Genomic DNA, 14,552 nt, shown 5'->3' on the forward strand with positions numbered 1-14,552 from the left:
GTGAAATCAAAATTCTGAGAGCATTGTCTAGTCCAACTTGAGGTTAAACGCTTGCTTGTCTCCCTTCTCTCTGATGCCGCAGTCTCTCCTGAGGATCCTGGAGAACCCCAAGTGCCATTCGGCTTTCAGAACATGCAGTGGATTCAATGGACTCCTGTCCCTTCTCTCTGACATGGAAGGTGCGTTACAGGACCCGCCGTCAGGGGCGTGGGCAGCTACGGGGCACAGCCTCATCCTGGAGCTTGTTTTGTACACGCTTCAGGGGATAGCCGCTGCTCTGCACCTGGACCCCATCAACAGTGACTTCTTCCAAAGGAATGGTTTCTTTGAGAAGCTGGCGGAGGATCTCGGCTCACTCGGCTGCTTCTGGACACAGGAGAGGCAGCAAGTCCCCGTGCAGCTTGAGAAAGGAAGGACGTTTGCAGAGTTCTTGAATGCAGCCTTGTACTCGTCAGAACCTTTCCCAGCATGGCTCAAGAGCTGCATACGGATTCTGAGTTTCCTTGACCATATGATCAAAGGGACCCTGCATCTGGACAGCTGCTTCCTGGAGATCAAGCCTGCTGCAGAAGAACCACCATGGGATGTTCAGAAGGGACAACTAGATCAACAGGAGGAGCATGGTACTAGCTTCAAACCACTGGAGAATAAATTAGCTGCCTCCGACTACAGGGCATGGGCAGACCCTGAAGACAGGTAGGTCTTTGATTCTTTATTATAGAAAGACCCCAGCATCCAAGAGCAGTAATACTTGGGTGTTTTCTGATGTCACTGAGGAGCCAACAGTATTTTACATGTAGTAGTGAAATAAGCCCGACAAAGCCCCCCCCATTTTACAGGGAGAGTGGTCATAAACCCAGGCCCAGAGATGGTGTGACTTGCCCCAGGTCACACACTGAGTCAGTGAGAGGGTCAGGAATCAAGCTGAGGAGTCCACACTCCCAGGCCTGTGCTCTAGCAGGCAGACAAAGACACTTTATAAAAGGTGAATGACTGCAAACATTGCAGCATAAATGTCAGTGTTTGACTTCAGAGGGACAAAGTAGGGACAAGCTTGTCTCTTTTGCCAACAGAGGTTGGCCCAATAAAAGATATGTCCTCATCCACCTTGCCTCTGTAATATCCTGGGACCAACAGGGCTACAGAACTGCACACAATTGTTTGGTTCAGTGGGACAAGGGGCTATGAGAGCTTTTTGGCTTATCCCTGGGGTCTGGATTATATACTGGGTGAGCTTTCAGAGTGATCCTGTCTCTTTGATCAAGTACCAGAGAGAGGCTATAGGTCACTGGAATTTGAAAACTATTTTTTAGCCTCTGCTCGAAACCACCCAAATCAATATTGGCTCCTGCAATGGGATAGAAGATTGCTTCCAGTCACTGGGTGCAATGTAAATAGGCCTAAATCACTATTTATTTCAAATGCCCTGTACTGGAAAAATGAAGAAGGAAGCAGCCATGCTGTCTGCCTCATTATATATATCAAGGCAAGAAGGTCAGGGAAGACATTCAGGGAAGGCTGGGAGATTTCCGCAGCACTTGGAAGGTCAGTTCTGGGTATCTTTTATTAAGTAGTGCCTTCCTGCAACGTTTACATTTCTTCCCTTAAGAGACAGGGGAAATCTCTGGCAGTTTTCTGTGTCCCTGGCTGCAGCTCGGGTCCCCCTGTGCTCTTACATACTGTCATCAGATGCTCCCGGTGTGGTGCTCTGCTCTGTTCAATGTTGATATCAATCGGCTGCGTGCGTGTGTTCCTTCTGTGTGCTGCCCCAGCTCTGCGCAGATAGCTGACACAGCAGACCCCGAGAGAACCCCCAATGATCACAGACTCTAGTAAGGTACGAAGGCACATCGGCCAGGTTTATTGTCGAAGAGAAACACAGTCCGCAGCTTTCCTTGGCAAACGAAGTCCAAGGTGCTGCTAAGGTGTGGCTAGCCAGTACTTATGTGCTCCCTGACAATGGACTCAGCTCAGTCAGTGGGGGGACTTTCCACTGCCCCCTAGGCTGGACAAAGATATCCACTCAGGGATGCATTCTTATACACAGATACAAACAAGTTACACATCACTCCTGACGTATTGAGATGCAACCCCCCAACGCAGCAAGGTACAACCCCTCTACGTAGCAAGGTGCCGCCTCTCACCTTGTACATGTTGGTTCAAACAAAACAACACTATCCATCCTATTCCCCTTTTGGCCCTGTCATTGGGATGGGTCACCCTGTTCCTTGTTGTGTGTGGAATGTACAAGTATGCGAATGTTCTGATATCTGGTGTCCAGTACCGTTTAGGTATGTCTCTTTTTGCAGCATCAGCCCTTTCCTTGCCAGCTTCTGTGAGCAGGGCCTGCCTCTGGCTCACAGCTTAACTTTGCTTTATGTTAGCAAAGTCTTGACCATTACTTTAGTTCAGTCCTTAGGCCTCATACTGGGCCTCTGATACCAATGTTTATATCTCAGGGCCTCCTCTTACTATACATACTATCCACTGTATTTCTGCTTGGAGCTAGAATCCAAGCGGCAAGGGATTACAGAGCTGACCATGTCACCATGGAGGCATCTCTAGTTATCTTTAAATAAGGAAAATGACTAAGTCGCATTTAAAGGCCTAACCTTGACGTCCTGTCTCATAGGAAAAGCTTGTTGAAGTTAATAGGAATCTTGGTCGAGTAAATGCTAAATGCAAACTGGGTTAGCACCTCAGCATTTGGCCCTCCGTGATTCATCTGTGCATTATCTGAAGCTATGTGAAAAAATCCTTGTAGTTTTCCTTGGCCAGCTGTCAGAATGGCTTCAAAGCAGATCACAAGAGATGCTTACTGAATGCCCTGCTTCTCCACTGGGGATGGCTAGCTAGTTCAGATGAAATGCTGTGGCAAATATGCACATTCACTAGTGTTCTTCCCCTGGCCCAGGAGAAACTTGGAGGGACCTGGGTCAGCAGGCAGGGGGCTTGCTCAGGCTGGGCAGCGGGCTGAGCTGGGGCAGAGGCTGGGTGAGAAGCGGAGAGCCAAGCAGGGACTGGCAGCAGCAGGGGACAGGAGGAGTGACTGGCAACCAGGAGGCATGAGGTAACAGCTCTGGCTGGATGACAGCAGGACAATGGACAGTCCCCCGTCCCCCGCCCTGATATTACAGATGACATATTTTTCCCAATGAGACCCACCAGCCTGTACTTAGGTTCCCTTATGAGAGTGAAGGACTAGAATGCTTACTCCAGGATACTAGGCCTGAGAAGTGCCCCAGGGCAAAGCCCTACTTGGACCCCTCTCTAGTACTGCCTCCCAGGGACTGAGTCAGGAACTATGGGGTTGTATTATGGGATTCTGGCTGGATCAGTCAGATACAAGTGGCCTCTGATTTTGGGTGCCTCAGCTTTTTGAGCCCCCTTGTGCCCTGAGGGGATGATGCCTGGAGACATAAGCAGACCCATGTTAACCAGTGGCATCAGCAGAGGAGGGAGCTGAGCTCAGCAGCCAGGAGGCTTGCAAAGAGCATGGGGAAGCTTTCACTGCCACTGCCTAGGCCTCAGCATTGAATGCTTTGCAAATAGACATGGGAAATCCAGTGCACACGGTTGGCTTTCCTGATAACCTGCAGCTTCCCCTTAGCTGCTTCTCCCTCTTCACACTTCCCCCTGTGAGAGGCTGCAGCCCCCGGTGCTCTACTAGGCCGGGCAGGTCTATAGTGGCTGGGCCGGCTCCAGCTTTTTTGCCGCCCCAAGCAGTGGGGGGGAAAAAAAAAAAAGAGAGAGAAAAAAGAAAAACCCAATTGAGTTGCCGCCGAAGAGGAAGAGAGGGACTGAGGGACCCGCCGCTGAATTGCCGCCGCAAACCGGTATGTGCCGCCCCAATAACAGATAGAGTGCCGTCCCTTTCTATTGGCCGCCCCAGGCACCTGCTTCCTTAACTGGTGCCTGGAGCCGGCCCTGTATAGTGGGAACCAATGTGCAACAATCATGCGTGGCCTGTGAGGCCCCAACCTGCAGGCGAGTACTGAAAAGTTAATGAAAAGTAGGTGCCTGGGGAAAGGAGGGGATGAAGTCCAAGGGCCTGGTGACTTGTGCAGTCACTTCCCTGTGTGCCCAGTGGGTGTGAAATCCTGCTATTCTGATCTGGTAGTACTTCATGCCTGCTTTGCCCTACTGTAAATGATTATACAGGGTGCAGGGCCATGCAGGATTGGGCTCTTCAATCTCATCTGAAGTGCAGCCTCTTTGAGTGAAGACAAACTCCTTTGAAACCACTCCCCAGTTCCATCCACTGGCTATGGCCTGTGAGAAGATGAGGGGGGTTTCTGACTCCAGTGCAAATGCCTAAAGCGATTTGTATGACAGACGGGCGCTCTCCCTCTTGCATTCCTGTGATTAGAAAGAATATTTTGCTGCAAGCTATTTTAATGGAGGCTGATCTCTGGGAACCAGATTGCCCCTTGCTGCAGAATGGCGGCAGCAACTGCCTTTCCATAGACTCACCGTGCTTAATGGCTCTTCAGCTTCAACAGGGCAGCTCGCTTTGTCCCCAGCACCCCCTCTGTATTAGTTTTAAATAGCGGCGCCTCCCGATTGGATTTGGGATCAACAATGTGATGGCACCGGATGGTCTCGGTCAGGGTCATGCAGTGGGGAGAGGGAGACAGGGCCTTTCACAGGATAGTAGTGGGGAGGGAGCTGTGGCCTATTGGAGTATGGCAGGCAGGAAGATGGGGCCTTTTGGAAGATCATTGGGGAGGTAGGTAGGTGTTGTACTGAAATTGCTCTGAAAGACCTAAAGAGTTAAAGGTGTTTATAAACTCTTTCACTGTCCAAGGTTAAACAGTGATAGACAGGTAGGGTTATCAAGTTTGGTGGAAGCATTCCTGGCAGTTTTATCCCGTGACATAATCTTTAATTAAAGATTAATCTTTAATTCCTGGAGACTCCAGGGCAACCCTACGGTTCGGGGTTGTTTTTAAACAGAGTGCTTGATTTTCCTTGTTTACGTGGCAAACACCCAAAAAGCTTTCATTCAGATTGAAACTTTATTGATGTAACACATGAAGTTGAAACTTTGGTGAGTGGTTGTGCAAAACAAACGTAGTCAGACCTTCTCAAAATCTGTTTCCTTTTGGAGTCAGAATATCAGAGTCTTTTATTTTCAGAACAATTTTCCCTTGATGAAAAGCAAAGGGTTAATTTTATTCCACCCTGTTGTGTAGAGGACATTCACTGCAGACAAACCCAAGGAGAAGGAGAGACAGGATAGAAAAGATGGGAGAAATACGGCTTGTGTTGATGTTTTTGGAACTCTGGACCCCTGGTTAGTTATGAGTGGATGCTTTGGCTGGCAAGTTCACCATGACACCTGCAGCTTTCAACCCTGGTTAGTTATGGTCTGGTTGGATTCTTTCTCCTTAGACGAGGCAGGTTTGGATGAACACAGAATAGTTGACTTCAGGATTCGATGAAAAGCCAAGAGAGTGAGAGAGGATAGGAGGAAAGAAACAGCTGGGCGAGAAAGTCACACAACAAGGGAAGGGAATATAATATAGGATCTCAGGCACTGTTCCCTCTAAGCTGTGCATGTGTGCGCGCACACACAGATCCTAAACACCGTGCACACGGCGAAACACTGCACGCAGAAAAATTTGCACAGAAGCACAAAAATTTGCACAGAAGACATTTTTTGTGCACACAGCCTGTCAAAAATTAGAGGGAACATTGATCTCAGGAGCCTTTGTGGTGCTGGTAATTCGATCTCCCCACTGATGGGCTGAGGAGTGGATGTCCTAATGTGATGACTTTCAGCACTCACAGATGAAAACAAAGTTCATTAAGCATGAGCAAGGCCAGCCGGCTTCCTGTCAGGAAGAAAGTCCCTTAGAAGGGTCGAGATGAGTTTCAGTGCTGGCAGGTCGGGGGACGGGCTGGGGGGGCGGGAGGGGAGGGGAGATGAATCCTTTTTTTTTACCCCTCAAAGTCTCTTCTTAAGAACCCCAAAAAGGAGTAAAAGGGGTGGAATATTATGTCCTCATTATTTTGTCCACCAATTAAAACCATTTCCATAAGGCCCGGCTTGGCATAATAACTTTGTTCCCAAATTTTATTTTTTTTACCAGATATGATCTCACCACAGTGCTTGACTTATATCAGTAGCCGTTTTCATTGAACTTGTACAGTTTCTCCATCTGGTTTTGTTGCACCTATTAAAATAGTCATTTACTGAAAATAACTTGACCTATTTTTCATGGTTATTGTAACATCTTATGAACGTTCATGTACTTTTTACAGCTGAGCTTAGGGTAACTTTGTAAGTCCAATAATCACAACAGGTTTCTTGGATGATTGTGGGGAACGAAGGGGGTGGGGCCCATAGGAAGATCATGGGGAGTGGGGGTTGTATGCAGACCTTGAATGTGCAGTTTAGGGATAGGCAGAGATTCAAACTGGTTCTTCTTTGTGCTCTAGCCCATCCATAATTATGGCACTGGCTGGGCACTTGGACAGCATTGTCAACCCAAAACATTCAGAAATCATAAGTCAGCCTCTAAAAATCGAGAGGCTTAACATTTTTAAAAATCATGAATTTGGCTCTTTTTATTTACCTCCTAGTGTTTGAGCCTAACAGGGGCTGGTTTTCCAGATTTTCTCTGCAACCATGAGGGCTAGAAATGTCTTTCTTTTTTAAATGAAAGCTGAGTTTCTCATGTAATCACAAGACTCCAGGACCTGGGGCTTTAAGAAAGGCACTACATATTGATAGAATGGTGATAGCTGGTGACACTGCTTGATGTCTCTTCTGCAGTTTGCTGACATGTTCGGTGTCATAACATCCCCAAACACAAGGGGCTCACTTTCTCCCTGGTGTAACAAATTCCCTTGATTTCAACAGCCTTATGCAGCAGATGAATTTGGCTGAACAAACACAGCTAAAGAGTGAAAACTACAAATAATGGAATCCAGGGCCCATTGAATTTAACAGGAGTTTTGCCCTTGATGTCAGTGGGGCCAGGATTTCACCCAAACTTTGTGTTTGTTTAAAAAAAATATGCCTCCTTGCTTGTTTAGCCATCAAACATCGGAGCCACATTCCTCCTTGGTGTAGATGTGAAATCAGTGGAATTGCAGCCATTCGCACTAGAGCTGAATTTGACTCATTAAGCTTAAAGAATAACAAACAAGTAATTTTTTTCTGCAAGCACTATTTAATAAGACAGTATTTGCCTTGAGGGTGCAGTAATAGTCATTGGTCACTGTGGGGCAGTGTCCCACGTTAGTCACTTTGCACTGATCTGTTGGCATTGGCTCCTGGAAATGGCAAACAGGTGTTTATTACAGACATTATTCTCTTTTAGTTTCATTATAAAGGCCTTTTTTATTCCTATCCTGTTATTTATTCTTCCTGTTTTACACCGTGTGATAGTGCTTGCTGTTTTATTTTTCACATCCAGTTAGCACTGTCAGACACTATCTGAGTTTCCTTCACCAGGATCTATTGGAAAGAACAGTGTATCTGATAATACCGTACAGCCCACATCTTTCAGCTGGCTGGAGCTTTGGTTCAGCTAGAAATTTGTGTGCTTCTCCAAACATCCTGAGCCTGCAAAGCCTGAGCTAGAAATCTCATGAAAAAGCAGCTCTCTCATCACGTTACCAGAATGTCCTTCTTCTAGCCATTAACGTGGCGTGAGCAGACTTCCCTGTGGATTTTGATGCTTCATTTTCCTCTCCCTGAATGGGCAGAGGCATGTGGCAAAAATGAAAAATGGTGGAGAAAAGTAAATAACCACAAACTCTTTCTCCCCCTCTAGGCAGGTTCTGAGTTGGTTTGATGTTTGGGGAAGGGTTTGGTTGCACAGGAAGCCATTCTGATTTTATTCACACTCTGTACCTTCCCCACTTGCTGCTCTTGGTTTGGGGAATCCTAGAGATCTCGCTCAGTGCTGGATCCTAGGTTGTGATCTTGGATCTCAAGTAACAGAGAATGTAGCACTGGCTCTGGAGGCATCAGAGACTTTTTGCAGTTTACTCTTTATGGAGCAAATTCTTCAAGTCAGAGTCATTTGAAAAATGGCTCCACACACCTGGGTGTCTTTAGGGTCATGATCCACGAAGTCAGATTTGAGCTTTGGTTGTACCTTTCGGGTGCATCTTGGTGGTGGTTCTGTTTCTGGCTGTCCCAGGTTGCTGGTCCATTGGTTTACTTTTAGCACTGAATCTGGTCAATGCAAGCAATGAACAATGCGGTTGTCCACTGGGGAACTGGCTCACCGTGTGTGACCTTGTCAGCAATGCTGTTACAGTCTCTCCTCATCTGTTTCCTGCAGGTTGGAAGGGGGAAACTGTGCCATTATACATCCAGGTGCTGTCTGTGTCATGGTGAGGCTGCTTCCAAAGCTCTACAAGGAGGAACACCCTGAGGTAAATCTCTATCTAGATGATGCTTTGAGCCGTCTTTCCTCCACCCCTTTGACCTGGCCCGTGCTGTAAGTACCATTCACTCCTGTACACCAGCATCACTGAAATCAGTCCAGATAACTAACAGAGAAATAGCCCATCGTTCATCATGCTCATCAGGGCAAGAAGAATAGAAGAGCTCTTTTTCAAGGGATTAATGGGGCTTTACATTTAGGAAAGTGGTGCCCTGTGGGTTGATAAAAACTTGCATTTATATTGCACCATTCACATTAAAGGATCTCTCACATCGGCTAGACTGTGCCATTGGGTTTTGATCTGGTGCAGAACACAGCCCCTGCTGCTCTCTGGATACTCCCTGCAGTAAATAAGAGGCTGGCTGGGTGGAGCCTTGGTTCTATTCCCTCTACTAGCTGGCCAGAATATCTGATCAGGTGCAAGAGGATGGGGGAATAAGCTGCACCCTCTGGTCAGCAACAATTTATTTCCCTCTCAGAGCAAGAATGGAGACAGGGAGGGATTGGTCCCTCTGTGTCCCCAGTGCCAATTGTAAAATGGGTCTGGTTATGCTCAAGGATTACTTCAGTCACCACTAAAATGAAGCCACCTCTGTGGCGGCATATGGCTGCTGTTTAACAGAGGCACAGCAGCTTACAGAACAGTTTAGTACAGGAAGAACATCAAATCTGTTGGTAAATGCAGGGGGGATTGAGGTAGAGTCGGAAGAAGGCACCCACTTTGTCCAGGACAGCTGGGGCTAATAACTCTGCTTTTCAGATGAGTGGGTCTCTAACTGCCATCAAATGAACAATGATCAGAGACCCGGCTCTTGTCCAATTTGGATTGTAAACAGCCCGGTGTGTTCAGGAGTGTGTGGATTCGTGCTCTTTCTTTAGCCAGTGCAAACAAAGCCAGAAATTTCAAAGAAGGGGGCAAGGGACAGGGGTTGGTTAAAGCAGGAGGGACTTCCGATTTGCATTGGACTTCAGGGTTACATCTCACCCCAAAGCATCCCCTCCTGAATTAACCCTTTCTTATCTTTTATAGCCCCCATCACTGGACTATTTTAGCTTCAATGTAGCTAATGTATTCACCCTCACACCCCCTGTGTGGTAGGGAAGTGCTGTTATCCCCATTTGACAGATTGGGAAACTGAGTCACCGGGAGTAAGTGACAAGGTCATAGGTCAAACTTAAAATCTGTGGGAGAGCATGAATAGAACCCATGTCTCCTGTATCCAACGGTAGTGCCCTCACCACTGGCCTCTCCTTCCTCTCTTTCTGCAACACTCATCCAACTACTGGCTGCCTTTGACTGTTTTGTTCACAAGACTGATGTGATTGCAGTGTGGAAGTTTAATGGAGAGGGTGGCAGATAGAGATGGGCAAGAAGGTTTTTGGGTAAATGTTCAAGTTTGGGATGTGTACCTGCCTCTTTGTGGAGCTGAGGTCAGCTGTGTTACAAGGCCATATTCAAAACTCCCAGGACTTCCTGGGTTAGGCTGAGGGGAAATACAGCAAGATCTGCCTCTGCTGTAGAATTCTGGAATTCTTGCTGCCATCCTGCCAGGAGCCAGGGAGTGCAGAATCACATGGTGGGAGGGGGAAAAATGGAAGGGCACCATTCCATGGCCCAGGAAAGGGCTGGGTGTGATTCAGCTGAGTCTGGGGCAACAGACTTGGATCTTATCTTTTCCAAACACCTTTACCAAGTTCTACTAGCAAAGTACCACACAGTCATCTCCCTGTTCTTCCTCCTTTTGAGGCGAATCAATTTCCTCCAGGCACATCTGATCTGTAGTGGCCTTGGATTGAGTCCTGAGGGTGGATTTTCCAAAGAGCTCAGGGCCTGGTTTTCAAGATCTCAGCACCCACTGAGCTCAATTCTCTGGACTGTCTGGCTCCAACTGTGGGTGCTGAATGCTTCTGAGCTGCTAGTTCCTAATATAAAGGGGCGGGCGCTTACAGGCCAGGGCTCCACTGTGCTACCATAATACAAATAATATATAATAATAGCAATTGTTATTAATTGGAGGGAGTTGAGATCTCAGGTCCTTGCCCGGTTGGTCATTAATTGCTAAGAAGCATTTATCTTGGTGGGTGTCGATGCTGCTGCTTTAAAAGCATGTGACTGTTTTCAGTTAAGAACATATAAAGGGCGGAATTAAGGGCCTGATCTAGCAAAGTGAGCTGCATATATGGACAGCTGCTCCTGCCACTGACTTCACAGGTTCGGGGTGTGTGTGAGAGTAAGGGCCTATGGTATGGGGATCTCTTTGCAGGCTCCCTAGGGGTGATTGTGCTGGGAAAAGGAAAACGGTGTGGCACTCCTGTGCATGCCCCAGGAGGCATGTCTGTTCCATGCAAATGACATGGACTCTTTAATAAAGCACGTATTTACAGAGGTGCTGCAACTTGGCATTCCAGCCATGTGCACACAGACTGACCTCCTGGTGCTAACTACAAACACTTCCCTCCTGCAGCCTCTCACTTGCCACTGTCTGCAGAGGCCAGTGGTAGGCATAGTGCTCTGGGGGCAGTATGTGCACTAGTGACCACTGTGAGCTCTGCTCCATGGATTGGGCTAACATTCTCTCACTCATTGGCTAGCACACAGCAGAAACCAGGGAGGTGCTTTTCTCAATCCAGATATGCCCCATCTGGGTAGGTACTCCCTACTCCGCATCGTGCTCCTAGGACCCAAGAGCCCACATGAGAGGGAATGAGCTTCCCGCACCTCACCCTCTCTGCAGTGCATCTTGTGCATGTACCACACAGCAGCTGTTGTTTGGGCCAACACTTGGGATCAGCACTTTCCCTGGTATCTGCAGCAATGCATGATGCATTTTTCTATTTACAGTTCTGGAGCTCAATTCTGCTCTCGATTACAATGATGTCAATTGCTTAAGCCAGTGGGGTGATACCAGGGCAATTATGGTATACGTAAGATCAGGATCAAGCCCTGGACTCTTCCTAGCAGTTACAGACTGGTGCAGCAATTAACAGGAAATTGGAACTCTGTTAGCTTGATCACAACTAGGAATCTGCTCAGGTGAAATTTCCTTTCTTGGGCTCTCCCCACATGCACCCTGACCGAACGAGCAAATTATCCAGTGTATGTCTGCTGCCTTTTCTGAAATATTTGGATTCAACTAGCAGATAAACGGGAGGTTTGGAATAAAACCAGATTCCTCATCAGCATCTCTGGAAGGTGGGAGTGTAATTAACTGCTGCTGTTTCTTGACTCTTCATTGCAAGCCAAGCCAGCTGCTATTAAAATTTTGACAATTACTGTAATTAATTTCTGAAAAACAAGTAGAACAGTTAATTGGATGTGAGAGAGGAGCTGTCAGGGAAGTCGCAGTATCAGAGCTGGCTCTGCAGCTCTGTTGGATGAGGCAGGGAAAATGAAAACCCCACAAACTTTCAGTAGATGGCAGTGTTATTAAAAATATGAAGAGCTGGGAAACAAAGTCTATCAGTCTCAGTAACGTACTTGAATCTATTAATCTTTCCTTCCCTTCTCTTTTCTTCTTTCCCCCTTCTCTCATTTGATAAGGAATCAGTAGCAGTTGTAATATTTTATTTATTTATTTATAATTTATTTAGTATTATAACAATGGAGATCAGAGTCCCATTGTACACAGATAGTAAGAGGCAGTCCCTGTCCCAAAATGCTTGCAATCTAAACAGACGCAAGAAAAGGTGGGAGGGTAAATAGAAGCATAGAGAAGTAAAGTGACTAGCCCAAGGTCACATCAGCAACACAGACAGGAATAGAACCTGTGTCTCTGAGTCCTCTGCTTCTGTCCGGTAGAACATGCTGCCTTCCTTAATAGATGTGATTTGAAGTCTCATTATAATCTGAAGATGAACTCTGTGAAGTTGATTGTGTGAATCTCCATATTTTATTCTCACTGTGATTTCTGGGCTAAATTTGTTCTGCATATAAGCTGAACTAGCAGCTACCGGTAGTGCTTCTGAGGTTTTTCTGTCTCCTAGCACCACCTGCGATTATGATGTAGTCTCCCGAGCATCACTGGTGATGGGTGAGACACAATAGATTGAAACTCTGCCATGGCTGTGTCAGCTTTCTGGTGCCAGCCTCTGACACATTTCTGGTATTGAACAGTGCTGGGAGCCCACTGGCGGAGTGGGGAGCTACTCAGGCAGCGGGGGTCATGGTCTTGTGCAAAAGCTGTAGCTCAAGGATCAGTGACAGATAAATAACTCCCTGTGGTGGTAGAGTGGTAGCAGATAGAAGGGTGGTAGAGTGGTAGCAGATAGAAGGGAAATGAGGAAACCTTTTGAAAAGCCAGCAGGGGGCTGTGGCATTGTATGTGCACATCACACTGGACACAGCATGTCAGCTGTTCTTTTCTTCCCATCCATACACTGGCTTGGTAGTCGTGTTGGAGGTGGCTGGAATGTTTTATGGTTGGACCTTTCCGACAGTGGGCCCCATGTACATAGGGTATCCGTCCTGTACATGGGCAGCATCCTACCTGCCAGAAGGGGAATGGGCTTTGGCATGTGTTTGTCTGTATGAATGTGCCTTCATTTCTGCTTCCAAACAAGGAAAGAACCCTTGCGCTTGGCTCACTATGTGTTCTGTGCCTGACAGCCCAGGAAGCAGCTGCAGCAAGGAATGGAGATGGCAGGTTGCATTTTTCAGTCCCTAACCCTAACCCTATATCATGGTCGTGTTGTGGCATATGCTCCCTGCGCTCAATTCCTCTCCTGCTGAAATCAGTGAAAGGGCTCCCACTGAGTTCAGTGGAACAGCACTGGGCTCTCTCTGCCCACGGAGGCTCTTACAGCTGGCTGGCAATGTGTGCTGGTAGCGTTTGCACTTTGTCACACGAGGCACATCTGAAGGCGAGAAGATGACAGAAGGCAAAGCTCTCCTCTGATAGCTCCGCAGTGGATCTTGACTCCGATGTTCAGCTTTCCCAGAGGTAGGAGCCTGTGTGTAAGGAGAATAAAATGTCAGTCAGGATCCACCACAAAGGGCTGGGAGAAGGTTTTTGGCCCAGAGTTTGGGGCTTAGTTGAACAGCATGTTCTTCAACAGCAGGGATGGACAATGGGTGGGCACTGAGCACCACTTTGCTAGTCTGAATGCTGCGTAAAGACATTTTGGGATGGAGCATGGAGTTATCTTCCTGAAGGAATCAGTCCAGCTTCATATACAAATCCTTCCATTTCACCAAAGCAGGGAACTAGCAAGCGCTGCTCTGCAGAAGCATTAGCGGAACTCAATAAACATTAATGCGTTCTGATTCTGACCTAAGGAAATAGGATCCATTCCCAGTTGGATTTGCTGCTTCTTGGTGACCTTTATCAGACCCAAGCAGTGATGTGCTGAAGTAACTCTGAGCGTGTCAATGTACTGAGAGTGGTAATAAGTAGCAAGACAGACAGGAGACTCGATCTCACACTGCAGCCTTTTCTTCTGACCTGACCAGAATGACAATTAACAGCTGGTGAGAATAGATCTGTGGTTGTGTGTTGCAGCCATCTCTACTGGCAATTAAAAAAACATTTGGATGTCAAATGAGACATATGAAAATTTGCTAAAAGCCCTTCAAAAAAAAAAAAAAAAGGCAGAGGTGCTGTTTGAGTCTTTAAAGGAAATTTATCGAGCATCACTCATGTGAACACTCAGCCCTGGTGCTTTTGCAAACGGTGCATTCATTGTAATGACCACATTTATGCAAAGCAAATATTCTCTTTCCTTAAATGCAAAATCATCAGTGTCAAAATGAAATTGATGCCTATTTGGAAAGCTAATGGCAAAATAAACTTACTTACCGTCCCCTCTAAGCAAACTTTGTGGCACAGGGCATTTGCCACAGAAGGATATTTATATTGAACTTTTACAATTGCGTCTCCTCTTTAAAGTTATCTCGGCATTTCCTGCTTTCTGGATGATTTCCCAGGACGAAGCCTTTCAGATGCCAGAAGTGTCACTGCCAAGCCTGGTCTTTGTGACCTCACAGAAAGATGCATTCCGAGCTCTTGTCAGTGAACCAGGAAGTACAAAGAATGTATTGCCTAGGGGCAACACCACTTTTAAAAATATATTTCTGTGCTGAATGTTCCTTGTGATCAGTTTGTAGAGTCATTCAGTAATGACTGGGGGTGGAGGGGGACTTAGGAG

The 14,552-nt window shown here is 46.9% G+C and overlaps 1 protein-coding gene across 2 annotated transcripts in view; it reads left to right on the plus strand.

Moving 5' to 3' along the window:
- WDFY4 (WDFY family member 4) overlaps window positions 1-14,552 on the plus strand; it is a 240,142-nt gene that overhangs the window by 55,072 nt on the left and 170,518 nt on the right. For both annotated transcript variants that reach the window (XR_004646538.1, XM_034776723.1), the window contains exons 12-13: window positions 83-696; window positions 8,304-8,397. Coding sequence is in view for 1 of the 2 variants with exons in the window: in XM_034776723.1 (XP_034632614.1) it covers window positions 83-696; window positions 8,304-8,397 (708 nt within the window). In the remaining variant the exon portion in view is untranslated. The remainder of the gene's footprint in view (window positions 1-82; window positions 697-8,303; window positions 8,398-14,552) is intronic.

Source organism: Trachemys scripta, chromosome 7 (genome assembly GCF_013100865.1).
Source record: "Trachemys scripta elegans isolate TJP31775 chromosome 7, CAS_Tse_1.0, whole genome shotgun sequence".
Taxonomy (NCBI): Eukaryota; Metazoa; Chordata; order Testudines; family Emydidae; genus Trachemys; species Trachemys scripta.